At 39.7% G+C, this 14,969-nt stretch overlaps 1 protein-coding gene across 5 annotated transcripts in view; it reads left to right on the top strand.

Moving 5' to 3' along the window:
* The window catches only part of CDK14 (cyclin dependent kinase 14), a 678,842-nt gene that overhangs the window by 547,485 nt on the left and 116,388 nt on the right, over nt 1-14,969 (top strand). For all 5 annotated transcript variants that reach the window (XM_069086180.1, XM_069086183.1, XM_069086182.1 and 2 more), the window contains one exon: nt 9,217-9,356. In XM_069086180.1, coding sequence (XP_068942281.1) covers nt 9,217-9,356 — 140 coding nt within the window. The remainder of the gene's footprint in view (nt 1-9,216; nt 9,357-14,969) is intronic.

The following is a 14,969-nucleotide window of genomic DNA, read 5'->3' as shown; positions in this document are numbered from 1 at the left end:
TTTCAGCTCCAAGTGTCTGATCCTATGGCTTGAGAAATCATCTCCTCTCTGAACCTCTGTCTCTTCCTCTGAAAAATGGGGAGTGTACTCTCAGTGTTTCAAGGAGTGGCTTCAGGAATGGGAATCGTTGTTATCACTGTTGCTCCAGTCGCCTCACAGAACACCCAGAGACCCAAAGCACTCTAGACTCAAAATTCCTTTTCAACTGTGGCCAAGAGTTTTCAGAAAACAGCCATCCAGGATGCTGATGACTTTAAAGGAAATAAAATAAAACCCCCTCTGTAACTGCATATGGTGCCAGAGGGATATACCTCAACCCTCCCTTGTGTCTCCACTCTCCTACCTACCCCTTTCCCCCCTCTTTTTCTTTACCTTGTGTGTTTTGTTTGTTTTTTTTATATCCCTCCCCCCTTTTTACCTTGTGACTTTGGCTGATGTCCAGTCAGTGAGGAAATAAATATGGGAAGGAAGAAGGCTGTGGAATGTTGACGGCCCTGGTGTATTTCTTCCTTTTATCATGCCCCAAGATTCAGCAACGTTGATATAAATTCACCATGCCTTCTTTAAAGAGCGTAACAGCTCGGCATTCTTCCTTTAAGAGTCAGACTGTAAAAGGTGATTTTCTTTCTCTCCATTTGGTCTAAGCCTGTAAAAAGCATTAAGTGAAAAATCTGATCTATTTGTTAGGGCATTTACTGCATTACTAAGTTATATTTTCGATTCTTGGTGAAAGGTTTATTGAGAACATCAACCTTGGAGAGGTTTTGTCCAGGATTAAAGATATATTCCCCCACCCCCTCCTTTCCTCAAGAAATAATAGCGCCCCCAAAGATGCCTTTCAGGAGCTATATTTAGTCCTGTTTACTTTCGAAGGACACACCGTTCCGTTTGCTGAGATGTGGAAGATAGCCTTCAGAAACCGCGCTTCTGATCCTGAGATTTGTGACCTTCTGGAGCTCTTCAAAGGCACAAAAGGGTCCTGATTGCCATGGAGCTAGAGTGTCCTATTAGCCAAGCTTATCCTATGCATGGGCACTTAAAAGCAACCCTCTGGTGAAACAGGCTGAGATCTCTTCTGCATAACCCATGTCATTATCTAAATAGGTGCAAATGACCCACACCAGCAGACCATCTGAAAGTGCATAAAAATACTGGGCAGGGATTTGGGCTTGGGGGATAGAGATGAATAGGGTTTTGTGGGGTTGTTTTGGGAAGAAGTGCAAAAAAGGGGGATTTTAAACCTTAAGTGAGACTGAGTGTCCTGAAACCATGAGAATGAGGAACAAACACAAATGCATCCACTTTGCATTCAGAAAAAGGAAGTCTCCTTGCCTTGGACTTTAGGTAGAATGAGGCCTATGTTGTTAATTGTGGCCAGTGAATTGGTTTGTTTGGCTTAAATGTACTTCTTTAAATTTATTCACCCTTTAAATATGCTCTCCTTTAAATATACTCTCCATTCTTACAAGGGAGAGTTCTTGGGTGAGTTGGGAGAGGGATAATGAAAAATAAAAAGTGAATGTGAAAAGCAAATGAAAGTGAAAGTGATACATAAATCCATCTTTCCATATCATATTTATGTAAATATTGCATCAGTCAGCAAGCATTTATTTTGTATATTATATAAATATACCTTTAATTATATATTATATGTTAATATATGAATATATCTTTATATAAAGACAAAAACATATAAAGCATCCATAAAATATTTGTCTTTCAAAATCTAGTTTCTTCAGTGTGTGTTTGGAAACTGTCAGTAGCAAGGGTGACGTGGGATTCGTTGACATTTAACCCCATCTTAGGCATCCAGAGATGCAAAGAAAAGTGTTTTTATATTTCGGCCCTTCAGTGTGTGTGTAATCTCATCCCTGTGGGTGCTCCCAGATCTGATCTCTGTTCATTAGGGCTCCCTCAGCCTGTGAAATCTTTGCTTAATGAACTCTCCTTTATCTTCACATTTTTTCCATCTTCTTGCACTAACAGAAACACAGTCAACCCCAGAAGAAGACATTCACCCCATACCATCCTTTAATGGGCATTTTCATTCTTCCTGAAATACTGGGACAGAAATGGGGATAAGGAAACTGGTCTTCTTACACTGTCTCAAACATGGCACTCAATCTCCTGCCTCTTGGAGTCTGCCCTAGTTTACTTGGAATGAATACTGTTCTCATCTCTGCTCTGTAGAATGCCCTTTTCCCTTCAAAACTTTGCCTTCTACATGAAGCCTTTCCATTTCCTTTAAGAGCTAGAAGAAAATGACATTCATTCAGGGCCTGGCCTCACCCCTGCATGGCAATTTTTTTATTGCTGAAAAATTAACTTGTAATTATTCTCCCTACCATGACCAATACATGCCTTCTTTGTCTTCAAACTTCCCATGCCACCTTCTTCTCAACCCTCCTGCAGACCTCTCCTACTTTACTGAGGCAATAGTGGTCATCCCCAGTGACTCCACTTACTTAATCCCTACTCTGTACCTCAAAACCCTTCTTCATTCCCCAGTGTCTCCTATGCCAAATTCAGCTAATCCTATCTTTGCATTTTATCAGGACCCTTTTTATCTGCTCAGGGAGTTTCTCCTTGATCATTCACTGTCTTTTTCTCATTATAGCTCCCTCCCTGTCTGTTGACTTCTTCCCCACTTCCAACACATATGCCCATCTTCATGCTTAAAAAAAAAAAATCTCCACTTGACCTGATTGTCTTTTCATACTATTACTATATCCCTTTTCTTTTTTCCACAGTCAAACTCCAACCTCTTCTCCTCTTTCTATTTGATTCCAAGAAATTCCAGGCCCAACTCATTGTCCAAGTGTACCTAGCCAGTATGTATATACTGATTTGATAGATTGTCCATCCAACTATATGTCTTAATCTCAATATGCATTCTTTATTCACTAAGTCTGCCTATCCTCGTTAGAGTTCTGGTCTCATTCAGTAAGCACTATAATATTCCTGGGCTTGATATAATTGGCATGTTGTCATCACTAAACAGGAGCTTGTGAGTAAACTCAACATGCATTGAAGACACAGATTTTTGTATTTGGGGGGAGGGCTCTTTGGGAGCATCATGGCATTTTATTATCGATCTTATACAATTCCCATTTTAGGTCCCCACCATCCCAGCATGGCCAGAAGAGCTCAGCCCTGCTCACAGAACTTTTTGGCCTTGACAAGCTGAGGGAAAGCCAGCATATTTGTAACCCCTGGCTTTTGTCAGGTGCTTCAGGAACTCCTTCAGATCCAGGATTTTATGGAACACATTCATGATACCCAGCTCAGCCCCCGTTAAAGAAGGGGCACTTTTCAGGGCTGGAGTTCCAGCACATTATCATATAAATATCTAGGTTGGTGGTCCGTGCTTGAAGAGGACTAAAATGACGTCACTATGTTGGATCAATGTACGGTGTGTCCGACTGTGGCTGATCAGATCAGTACGTGCTGGGAAGGCTCAACCACAGGCCAGGCTCATAGAGTCCATATGAACATTTGGAGTGAGATGTATGTACATTATGTTTCTTCTGAGCTGCTGCAATCCTGCTTTGCTGTTAACAGCACAGGACCTTTGATGTGGGCACACCATGGTGGAGGGTCCTATGCCAGTGTCTCCCAGGTCTCACCATTGATTCCATAGTTCTTCAGAAAGACCTTGAGAGTGCCCTTATTACTTCTGATCACCATGTGAGTGCTTGGCTTCTGTGAGTTCTTTGTAAAATAATCTTTTAGACACATGTACTTTCAGCATTCAAACAACACGGCACTGAGTGGTTGGATAATTACTTTATGTCAGAGGGGATAGAGAATTGGACCTGAAGTCAGGAAGACCTGAGTTCAAATTTGACCTCAGACTGTGTGACCCTAGGCAAGTACCTTAACCTCAGGCTGCCTTAGTTTTCTCAATGGTAAAAATGGGAATAATAATAGTTTCTACCCCAGGGAGCTGTTGTGAGATCAAGTGAGATGATAGCTGTAAAGGGTTTAGCACAGTGCCTGGAACATAGTAGGCCCTTGATAAATACTTATTCCCTTCCCTTCCTCGAGATTCAATAAGTAGACAAAGAAGTCCTCTTTGCCTGGTATTTCAGCTCTTATCTTGATTAGAGAACACCTGATGCCCCAGAACAGTGGTCTCTAACCTTATCTCATCATACATCTCTCTCAGTAAAAAATTAGGGGGGTCATGTACTCCTAATTTCTATACGTCTCCTTTGTGTAATGTTTGTAAGTCAAATATACATAATATTGTGCTGATAACTGCATTCATTATCAGCCTTGCACAAAAATAAAAATTTTAAAGGATGAGATAAAAAAATAATAGTTGATACAAGCATCAGTAGAGGGCTCCTGTCATTCATTGAGTAAGAGAGTGATGTAGTCTAGCTTGTGTTTTAGGAAACTCTCTGGAGCTGGGTGGAAGAGGAATTTGAAATCATTAACCCCATTGAACAAGTGAAGGAACCGAAACGTAAGAGGTTAAGTAATCTGTCCAGGGTCTTGTGTCTGGTAAATGACAAGGACTCTGGTGGGTTTTGTTTTGTTTTGTTGCGAAATAATCTGTTGATACAAAGTCCAGTATGGCTTTCGGGATCAAAATTTCTTGATCTAATAATGAAATACCAACCTTTAGGGATATAAAGGAAAACGGGAAGTGTGAAACTTGAAGGCCTCACGTAGGAAATGACTCTCGAGGCAACCTGATTCTCAGAGGTAGAAAGAGGTCACGAGGGAGTCCATTCCAGTTATTGGGGCTTGTCTGTCAGTCAGCAATCATTTAGTAGGTATCTGTGGTGTGCTGGGCCATAGACTGGCCTCTCAGAAGTGGAGCTGGCTATGAGCCAAGAGTAAGGGCAGTTTAACTGGACCAGAATAAGAATGAAGAGGAGTGATGTGGAATAATGATAGAAAAGGTTAGCTGAAGCCAGGTCGTAAAGAGCCCTCGATGCTAAAACAAGGAGTTTGTATTTGATTCTAGAGGAAATGAAGGAGAGTGTCATAGTCATATCTACATTTGAGAAAAATCACTATGTGGAAGAAGGATTGGGATGGGGAGAGATGAAGCAAGGAGATGAATAAAAATGCTGTTGCAGCAGTCTGGGTGAGAGATGATAGAGGCCTTGATTTGGGTGATGAACCCTAATTGGCAGACCCCTCTGTTTTGCCCAGACTCCCACGTCTAATAAGTGACCAGGCCATTATTTTGAACCCTGACTTCTAAACCTGTCACAGCATTAGTCTCTGCATAAGGAATAGCTCCCTAACTACAATTCAATAGAAAAAAGAATGGATAATCATGAAGGGCCCCTTCCTAGAGATTTTCAAGTGGAAATTCCGATAGTGATTTCTGGGTCAGGTGCAAACGGAACTTAAGAGCCTCTAAGGTCCCTTCTCACCCTGAGATTCTGTGTATCTGCCGAGCCAAGGGTTATCTGCTTTTTGAGTTCTGTTTTACCTTTCCAATCAATCCAAAGCAAAATTTAATGTTTGCATTTCCTTTGGCCAGTTTTTGTCAACCAGCACTGGAGCAACCTCAGCAAAATTAAAAATAAACGTTCTTTTACACTGCTTCAGAGTACAGGTGGAGCATTTCCCCTTGGGCCTGTGGGGTGACCGAAAGTCCTGCTTCTTTCCATTGGATCAGGGCGGAAGGAGGGAGAAAGGAGAGGAGGAGCTTTTGAAAGAAGGAAAAGAAGTTGAAAATCCTGGAAACTGTTGTGACCAGTTGGGACTAGTGGGAATTTTCAGAGCATTGCCCTACTGATGCATCATCAACAGGCAGTGTCTTTTCCCCTGTTGAACCTGTCATTCAGAGTGCTTGCTGGAGACTAGGGAGATTTTCAGACAATTCAAAGAAGAGCCCCTGTACAAAGGGAGCTTTGAAGGGAGAGATGATACATGTAGAAAAAACAATAACTCACCAACAATGAGAGAGAGAGAGCAAAGAACAGCTTTATTAAAATTGTACATTTGAAAGAGAGCATAGTGTAGTTGGGCAAGCATTGAATGTAAAGTCTGAAGACCTAAGTTCACATCTGCTCAGTTGGAACTTTGAAAAAGTCACCCATCTTTTCGGGCCTCAGTTTCCACCTCTTTAAGATGAGGTGATTCTAGATCATCTCTAAAGCCCCCTTTAGACTGTTTTCTGTACATAATAGTTTTCTCATTTATACTATGGGCCAATGTGACCTCTTCTCTTGGGTAGTTTGATTTCAAGCAGGGGTATGCTGGAACAGACTTGAATTGACTGAGCCAGTTGTTAAATTTTCGGTGTGAGCATTTATACTTTGAAAATCCACAAGTACTACTTATCAGAGCATGATTTACTATTCTGTTGATTTTCTAGACTTAATAATTAACCAGGAAGGAAATGTCAATAATAGCATACTTAACTCAAAACCGTGTTATGGCTATATTTTCTTCCCAGAGAGCCACTTGTTAAACATTCATAAGACACCTATGATTTTAAATGTTCTCAGGTGAAGAATGTGCTATGAGGTTATTATATACTAAACTGTTAATTTTGAAAGGTTTATTAAAGTAATATCAATGAATGAGAAAAGCATTCTTATTGAAAACTTTTCTTTTCTCATGAGAAACAAAGCTTAAATGTAGAAAATTATACCAAAAGCAAACTTTGTTTTGAAAAATCTTATTACCTTTTGGGGGGGGGCAAATATATAAACACACATATACACACAGAGCTTTTCTTGATTTTAAATAATGTCTAATTATTAATGTAAATTAAAGTTCTCTTAATTTCACTTCATGCACCAAGTACCCAGGGTTCAGAAGTTCATTGAACATGCCTAAATCTCTTCTTGCTTTGGTTTTTGTTGTTGAGGTTTTTTTCCCCCAAAAGCTTAAACCAAACTCCAGTGATCCCAACCATGTTCTGCTTGACCAAATACTGACCTGCCTTTGCCATATGAAGAAACTTAAGCCAAATTCTTTTACTCCAAATCATTTTCCAGCTAGTTCACTCCATACAAGTCAGCAAACTTGGAAGTATAGTGGATAAAAAAAAAAATACCTTTGATGTGTAGACAAGGAAGAGTGTTTCATTTAGGCGAGCCAGAGAAAGGAGATACACTTGTTCATGTTGACAGATGGGTTTATTACTCCAGAATCATTCTAGGACCCTTCATAAAACTATTCTTGTTGAATCTGGTAGTCGTGCCCCTGATGGTCTCTTGGGCATAAATGTTTTATATACCTTTTGATGAAATTATGAACCCTCCCTCTCTTGCCCAGAAACTGCCACTTATTGATTGATTAACATGACAGTATTGCCCTAGTGGGGCAGCTAGATGGCTCAGTAGATAGAGACCTGGGCCTGGAGTTAGGAAGATCTGAGTTTAAATTTTACCTCAGATACTTATTAGCTGTATGACCCTGGGAAAATCACTTAGCCTCTATTTACCTTAATCCACTGGAGAAGGAAATGGCAAACCACTCTAGTATCTTTGCTCAGAAATCGCCGTGATGCCTTGGGTCACAAAGAATTGGACATGACTGATCTACTGATCAACATCACAGTTGTCCTAGTAGCTATAGAGGAACAAATTATTATATCTTAGAAACAAGGCTACAGTGCATGGAATTCTAGCCCTTTTTAAATTTTGACATGAAACGAATTATGGATAGAGCACTGGACCTGGAGTTAGGAAGACCTGAGTTCAAATTTGGCTTCACACACTTACTAGGTGTATGTCTCTGGGAAATTCACTTAACCTCTATCTGCCTCAGTTTCCTCAGCTGTAAAATGGGGATCATAATAGCACTTACCTCACAGGGCTGTTATGAGGATTAAATGAGGTAATATTTGTAAAGGGCTTAGCACATGAAAGGCACTTAATAAATGCATATTCCCTTCCCTCTAATTAAAATACCTTTTTCTTCTCCATTCAGGACTGAACATAAAGCTGTCAGAGAGAAAGCAGTGACTGTATGTTAGGAGACTTACTGGCATCCTTAAGTCAAAGTTCAATAGGAAATGTATATTTAGAGTAATCAATACCTATGCAATACCAGTTCATACATACTTTTAGGATTGTAAAATGGATCACAGATTAACAAAGTAGCCAAAGAAAACACAATATTAACAAGACAAAAGTCTCTCTCATAGCAGCTATAGAAATATTAATATTTCTTCATCAAAAAAGAATGTTTATAGATTTTTCTCAGAACACATGAAAAATAGATTAAAAACTTAGAGAAACACTTCTGCAACCACCTGACATCTCTTAACAGACTAGTAGTAAAGGCCAACAATCCAATGTAAGCTAAATTTGTCAGATATAAACCATAAAGAAATACGTAAGGAGAAATCTATGTATTGTGATATTGTTTCTACATCAAACTGTGTAGACTCACCAAATTCTTTCTGCCACTGTCTCCTTGAATCATTTTCTCTGTGGTATTCTCCTGTGGAAACCAGGAAATAAATGAGCTAAAACATTAAAAAAAGTAAAGTCTGGGTGTTGATTGGATAGCTCTGAATAATTAGATGAGGTGAAATGGAAGCCTGGAAAAGCAAAGACTAGAATACATTATGGCTGGGCTCCATGATCTGCTTTAGATAGCTCTTTTCTCTCATACAGAAGTTTAAAGAATCACATTCTACAGCCTCATATGGTGTAAGGAATCCCCTTGTGTTAATATTGTAGTAGTTGATATCTGATGGTCTACTTAGGCAAATTATCTTGTGTTCAATCAAGAGAAATTTAGATTTCTAGGAAAAATTGAGTAGCTAGAGAGCTTTTATTCTAATCATATTCATTTTGGATTGGTTTTCATGGAAAGATGTGCAGATGTGATATAGCATATGTGGCTTCTAAGGGTGGGTCCTATTAGTTTAAAAATAGTTATCATTTCCACCCACTCAACAAGTAGTTCCTGGACTGGTCTACTGCTGGGTCTTGGGATTTCTTTCCTAAATATCTCTCTAGTTTGCACACAGTAGAACCACTGTTAAGTGGATGGCCCTCAGATTTCTCCAGTTAAGGGCCCATTTTGATCAGTGGAAATATCCTTAGAAAAGGTGGGGGGGAGGCAATTCTATTGATGCTGATTTTCAGCAGGTTTTCTTTTAAACCCCTGTTGTTGAATGAAAATATGGAGAAGCTTGGGAAAAAAAGAAGGGAGTTGAGCACCTCTTAAAGCAATTCAGTTGCTTTCCTTGCTTTGACTTACCCCTTACTGTTTGCATTTCAGGCTCAGCTATGTGAACCATGCAGAGGATCTGGCCTCCAAACTACTCCAGTGTTTCCCAAAGAACAGATTGTCTGCCCCAGCAGCCCTGAACCATGAGTATTTCAGTGATCTGCCCCCCCGGCTATGGGAGCTAACTGATAGTGAGTATGACCCAGCCTCTGAGTCCTATGAAAGCAGTGAAATCAGCATGCATGTGCGTGAGTGTACACACACACACACACACACACACACACACACACACACACACACGGGACTGGACATGCACATATACGTAGATATGCATGTGTTTACTGGAATGCTGCCATTCAAAGTGCAGAGTTTGCTTGACACAGGAATAAAATGGATTCCTTTTTTGCTATCTCCACTCTGCAGTGTATAGCGAGATATCTTTGTATTTGATTATATGTGCATCCAAAAGAATTATCTGAGTAGTAAGTCAAAATGCAAAAGAAAAATGCAATTTACATATTTAGTGCTTTCCACATACAGTACTTTGCAATTGGCTCTAGTACACAGAATTTTCTTTTCAAAAAAGATTCATTTCTATTTGATTCTCAGATACTATCTTTGTTAGAACAATAACCTTAAAACAGACTGGATGAGAAGCACAGAACTGACAACTGGTTAATTTACTAAGCAAAAAATGTAAGAATGATGATTCGTAATTCACTTTAGCCAGACATGCTTTTGGTTTTCTCAGAGGCAGCCTTTCTCCTAGCCTTTTAAAACAAAACATTCTCCTGGTGGGTTTGCATTTTGCTTTTACAAAAAAAGAAAGTTCTTATTTACACAGCCTTTTTCAATTACATTTTAAATATTTGGGAAGGATTTATGGCAGGGAGGTCCTTATCTCTTTTCCAAAGTGTAAAGCCTCCGTCTTGTGAAATCTTGTAAAATTGGATTGCAGTAAGAATATTTCTGATCTGTAGAGATATGTTCCACCCAAATGACAAGCTCTGGCTATTTGTTCTTGTAGGTTTTAATGTTTAAAAATTGAGGTTATTTTCTAAAGCTATCTGGGTACATGCATATTTAATAACATATTTGGTGTTTATTTTTCTGTATGTGGGACATTTTGTACACTGGGAGATAGAATCTACTTTCTTTACTCCCCGAGATTTTGGAATTTTCTTTGCTTATTGCTCTGTTGAGTTTCTAACTGACCACAGTATAACCCCATCACTTGGTGACAAAACCCTGGGAAATGAGTCCCATGGGGAATAATACTACACAATGATGCTACATATTTAATTATGAATGCTTTTTTTTTCCCATATATGTCCATACACATGACTAATTTGGCTACTTCCTCTCCCCTGAGCAACCCACAAATTCCTACCCCTAGAAATATTCCTTAGAGAAAGGGACTACTAGATGTAGAATTTAATTGGTATAGAGAATTCTCAGATGAGAATTCTGCCAATACAGGCCCGCACCTCCTTGCATTTTTGGTCTTAGAAAGTTGCCTATGGAACAGGAAAATGAAGTGATTTGCCTTGGATCATACAGCTAACAAGTGTCAGAGGTGGAATTTGAATCCAGACCTTCCTGACCAGTGGATGATAAGTTACTCCTTCTCTTGCTTTATTTCTTTCCCCAAAAAAGTCATATAGCTGACCATCACGACAGCTTTACCCATTTTTTTTCTTAAATTACAGATGAAATCCCTGTGGTTAGATAATGAAATGATGATGAATCTCTCTCTGCTGGAAAAAAAAATGATACAAAGAGCTTCATTAGTTTATGGCTCATCAGACATCAAACATACGGTTTGTTTTTCATTTAGTGTAACAGATAACTCCAAAGCGCTCGGCGTTGGTGACATCTCAATCCCATCTGACTCGACGATTGAGCTTAAGCCAGGATTTTGATAGTCTCCGAGTTCTGAATTCTGTAGTGGTGCTTCCCTGTTAATATGGACTTATTACCCACTTGCCACTTAGTTTATCAGCCAGTGGTTAAATCCAGTTCTATCGGCGGAGTAAATGCCTGCACATTATCACTCGGCAGCAGGCTGCCAGTAGAGACAGCCTTGTCCCCATCATTAACAAGCACAATGTATGCAGAACACCAGAGGGGAATTAAAGCCACAAAAAATACCTCAGGGTGGCATTTTTAATATGAGAATTTAATTTGTAATTTCACAGATTAAGAATTTTGGCTGCATTAATCCTTTTATCAGCTCACAGCAGGTTATTTGCAGAAGTATAACCATAAGGCGATATTCATTGGCAGAAACACGTCTTTGCATAGCGTTAAACATCAGGAGCGGTGGAACCTTTTGAAGGGGGGAGAATAAAGATGAAAAATCATTATATTTTTAAAGCAAGATTCTGCTAAAGGCCTCCGGTAACAATTTCGAGTTACAGAAATGCTATTTCTGTGTCTAGTAGATAATCATTATGGAGCATAAATCCAGTGGCAAAAAAAAAAAAAAAGCACAATCCCAGTATGGAATACTACAGTCATTTCCATTTGGAACAACCTGGTCCTACTTGTAAACATGTTTACAAAACAAAGGATTCACAGACTTTGGAGTCTTGGAGAAGTACTCCTTTATGGGAAATTACTGGTGTAGGAACTTTGTCCAGGGCTAGGCTTTCCCTCGTGATCTCTACAAAGGTTTTCCTTATAAACTTCCACAGTGGCAACTTGAGCATATGTAGAGTGATGTGAATGCAAATGGACAATGGACTAGACAGTAGCAACAGTATTCAAGCTGGTTCCCTCTCCCAAGGGAGTTGTTTTTTTGTTTTGTTTTGTTGTTTTGAGGGGGTTTTAGGAGGCCTTCATGGTAAGGAACCTTGCAGAATCAATAAAGGAATTGGCCTACGGACAAAATCTTGATTTGGATGCATACACCAAAGTAGACCTAATATTTTCAAAGATGACTTGTAACACTTTTTGGAAGATAACACTAAGGGGGAAAGAATTCTGTAAACTGGAAATGAAAGCTATTTAGGAAGGAAGGAAGAGGGAAGGGAGGGAGGGAGGAAGGAAAGAAAAAAAAAGAAAGAAAAAGGAGGAAATGAAGGGAGAAGAGAGAAAGTCAAATAACTCATGGAAGAACATAGTCCTCATAATCCCTTCTTCATAACCCAAACTCTGTACTCTAAGGATTTAATGCTTTGTTATTGTCTAAAGAGACTCTTAGGCACTTTGACATTGGCTTGGAAAAAATGAAGACTATGCCTGTTGTTCAGTATGCTATTTTGTCTGCTATAAAAGGCCCACAAACATTTTAACATTGCTACTTATTGTTCTACTTCCTTAGAATACCTCAGACCCATTTGCATAGGACCTATATGTGTAAATAATTTATAACCCACCTTCAAATGAAGCAAGGCAAGAAACATTTCAGCCTGAGCAGGAATAATAAATGGTGAAGACTGCATGTGCCCTGGCACTGGAAGCTGGTTAATCCTTATGGCTCTTATTCCATGTACCTTGTCATTCGCCCTCCATCCTAAAACCCCAACAGCCTTGCTCTACTTCTCAAAGATTTAATTGCTGAGAAGTAAAGGGAGGGCTGGGCATAGAAGGAATTCATTACTTTCACCAAATACACTACAGGGCATTCTCTAGTGTATACTATCAAGTTTCATAAATAATTAAAGCTGAACTACCCTTGTCAAAGTAAATGAACAAAGTACACTTTACAGTGCTGAGGCCCTGATTTTATACATTCATTTGCTAATTCACAAAATGTGCATCGGTGAAGGATGAGTCCCATCTTTGGCTTTTTTATATATTCTTCTGGGTCTCTTAACACTTGGAAGTATCCTGATGGGCATTTCTTTTTTAAAAAATGACCCATTGTAAACAAAAAAGGCATGCATTTACCTCGAAAGAAAACTGAGAACCACCTGTTGCCAAAATTCCTCATGTCATTGTTTATCATGAGTTATCCTAAAGGTCTTTGGTTGTTTATAAAGAATCCTAGAATGTTAGAGTTGGGAGAAACTTAAGAGATGTCAAATCCCTTCATTTGATATTTGAGGAAACTGAAACCCAAGATTATGAAGTGTCTTTCCCACAGTCTCATAGAAAGTTAGCAGCAGAGACGAGCGTGATGGCACATGTCTGTCACCCCTGGGGTTGGGGGCTTGCTTGATCTCTGGAGTTCTGAACTACAGTGAGCTAGACTTATCAGGTATCCCCACTGAGTCCAACACCAACACAGTGAGCCCATGGCAGTAGAGGTCTGCATAAGGAGAACAAAGTAGCCGAGGTTGGAAACAGAGTAGGTCAAAGTTCCCATGCTAATCAGTGGTGGGATTGGGTCTATAAGTGACTGGTGTACTTCCACTAGTACATTAGGGAGATATTGGGGGGAGGAAGGGAAGGTGAGAGGAGAGGAAAGGAGAGGAGAGGAGAGAGAAGAGGAGAGAGGAGAGAATGAATATTAGAGTGGTGGAGGGAAGGAAGGAAGGAAGAAAGGAAAGAAGGAAGGAAGGAAGGAAGGAAGGAAGGAAGGAAGGAAGGAAGGAAGGAAGGAAGGAAGGAAGGAAGGAAGGAAAAGAAGTTGGGAGAGAGGGAGGGCTAAAACTCAATCTTAGAATGTACATCTTCTAGCCCAGTGGTTTGATTTGTTTTGGTTTTTTAGCTAAACCATAGTGTCTCTAGTCTTTGTGTCTAAAGAGTTCCTCAGCAGATGTTAGATGAGGAGAAGAATGAATGAGGTCAGTCAACAAATCTTCACTGAGCACCAGTAATGATCCTCTTCTTAAGCCATATGTCGTGAGGAATGTTTCTTTTTGGATGGGACCATGATCTCATCTGTGTGCATCCCTCTTTTGTGAATGCATATCATGTGACACAGTATTTTATCCTGGGTGATTCTCCCCACAAGATTTCGCTAGAGATTCTAACCAATGTGCTACGGCCCTTTCTGGAGCTATTTTAAGGTCCCATGCAACTCTCTGTGTCCTCCCTCTGTTGTCAAAGGCATTGTGGCAGCACAGTAGATAGAAGACTGGGCCTGGAATCAGGAAGACCTGGGTGGGAATCCCACCTCTGACACTGATTGACCGTATAACCTCAGGTAGGACATTTTATCACTCGAAGCTTTAGTTTTCTCATCTGTAAAATGGAGATAATCCCTACCTCCCAAGGGTTGTTGCGAGGCTCAAATGAGCTTCCTTTTTTAAAGTACATCACAAAATTTAAAACGCTATGTCAACATCAGTAATATGCTGTAACCTACCTGAAGTCACAGTGGATCTGTCCATTGCCCCGGCCAGCTTCAGTGGATCCATCCACCAATGGATCATCTTCAGTCCAGGTTACTTAGACACTGTGGGAAATATGAAAGCAGGCTTTGCCTCAGCATCCTCTCTGCCCTCCCAGAACTTACAATCTTTTTGCAGAGAGAAAAACTGATCTAAGTCAGCTAATTCAACAACAATATAAGATAGCAAGGTAGCACCAGTCCATAAAGTGTTTTTGTTCCTTTCTTTCTCTTTAAAATAAATAAAGATAGTGCCAGGACTCTGCCATGGGAATTTCACTCTCACATCTTCTATTATGTCCAAAAAAAGTTAGATTTGAGTAGGGAGAAAATAAAAATAATGTAGAAATGCAGATCCCACTAAAGGTATCTTGTGCAAAAGGAGACAGCAGGAAGACATTGCTAACTTAGAGATAATAATTAATAATGCCTTGCTTTTGGATAGTGAAAACATATTTATGCACATTATTTCACTTGATCCTATAACGGCCCTAGGAGTTCAGTTATCAGTGGGTTAAGACTT

The sequence above is a fragment of the Petaurus breviceps genome, unplaced genomic scaffold (genome assembly GCF_028583685.1).
Source record: "Petaurus breviceps papuanus isolate PSGF00001 unplaced genomic scaffold, PetGlider_PUasm1.0 178, whole genome shotgun sequence".
In the NCBI taxonomy this organism is placed as follows: Eukaryota; Metazoa; Chordata; class Mammalia; order Diprotodontia; family Petauridae; genus Petaurus; species Petaurus breviceps.
The sequence above is the reverse complement of the archived record's forward strand: the minus strand, read 5'-3'. Positions and strand labels throughout refer to the sequence as shown.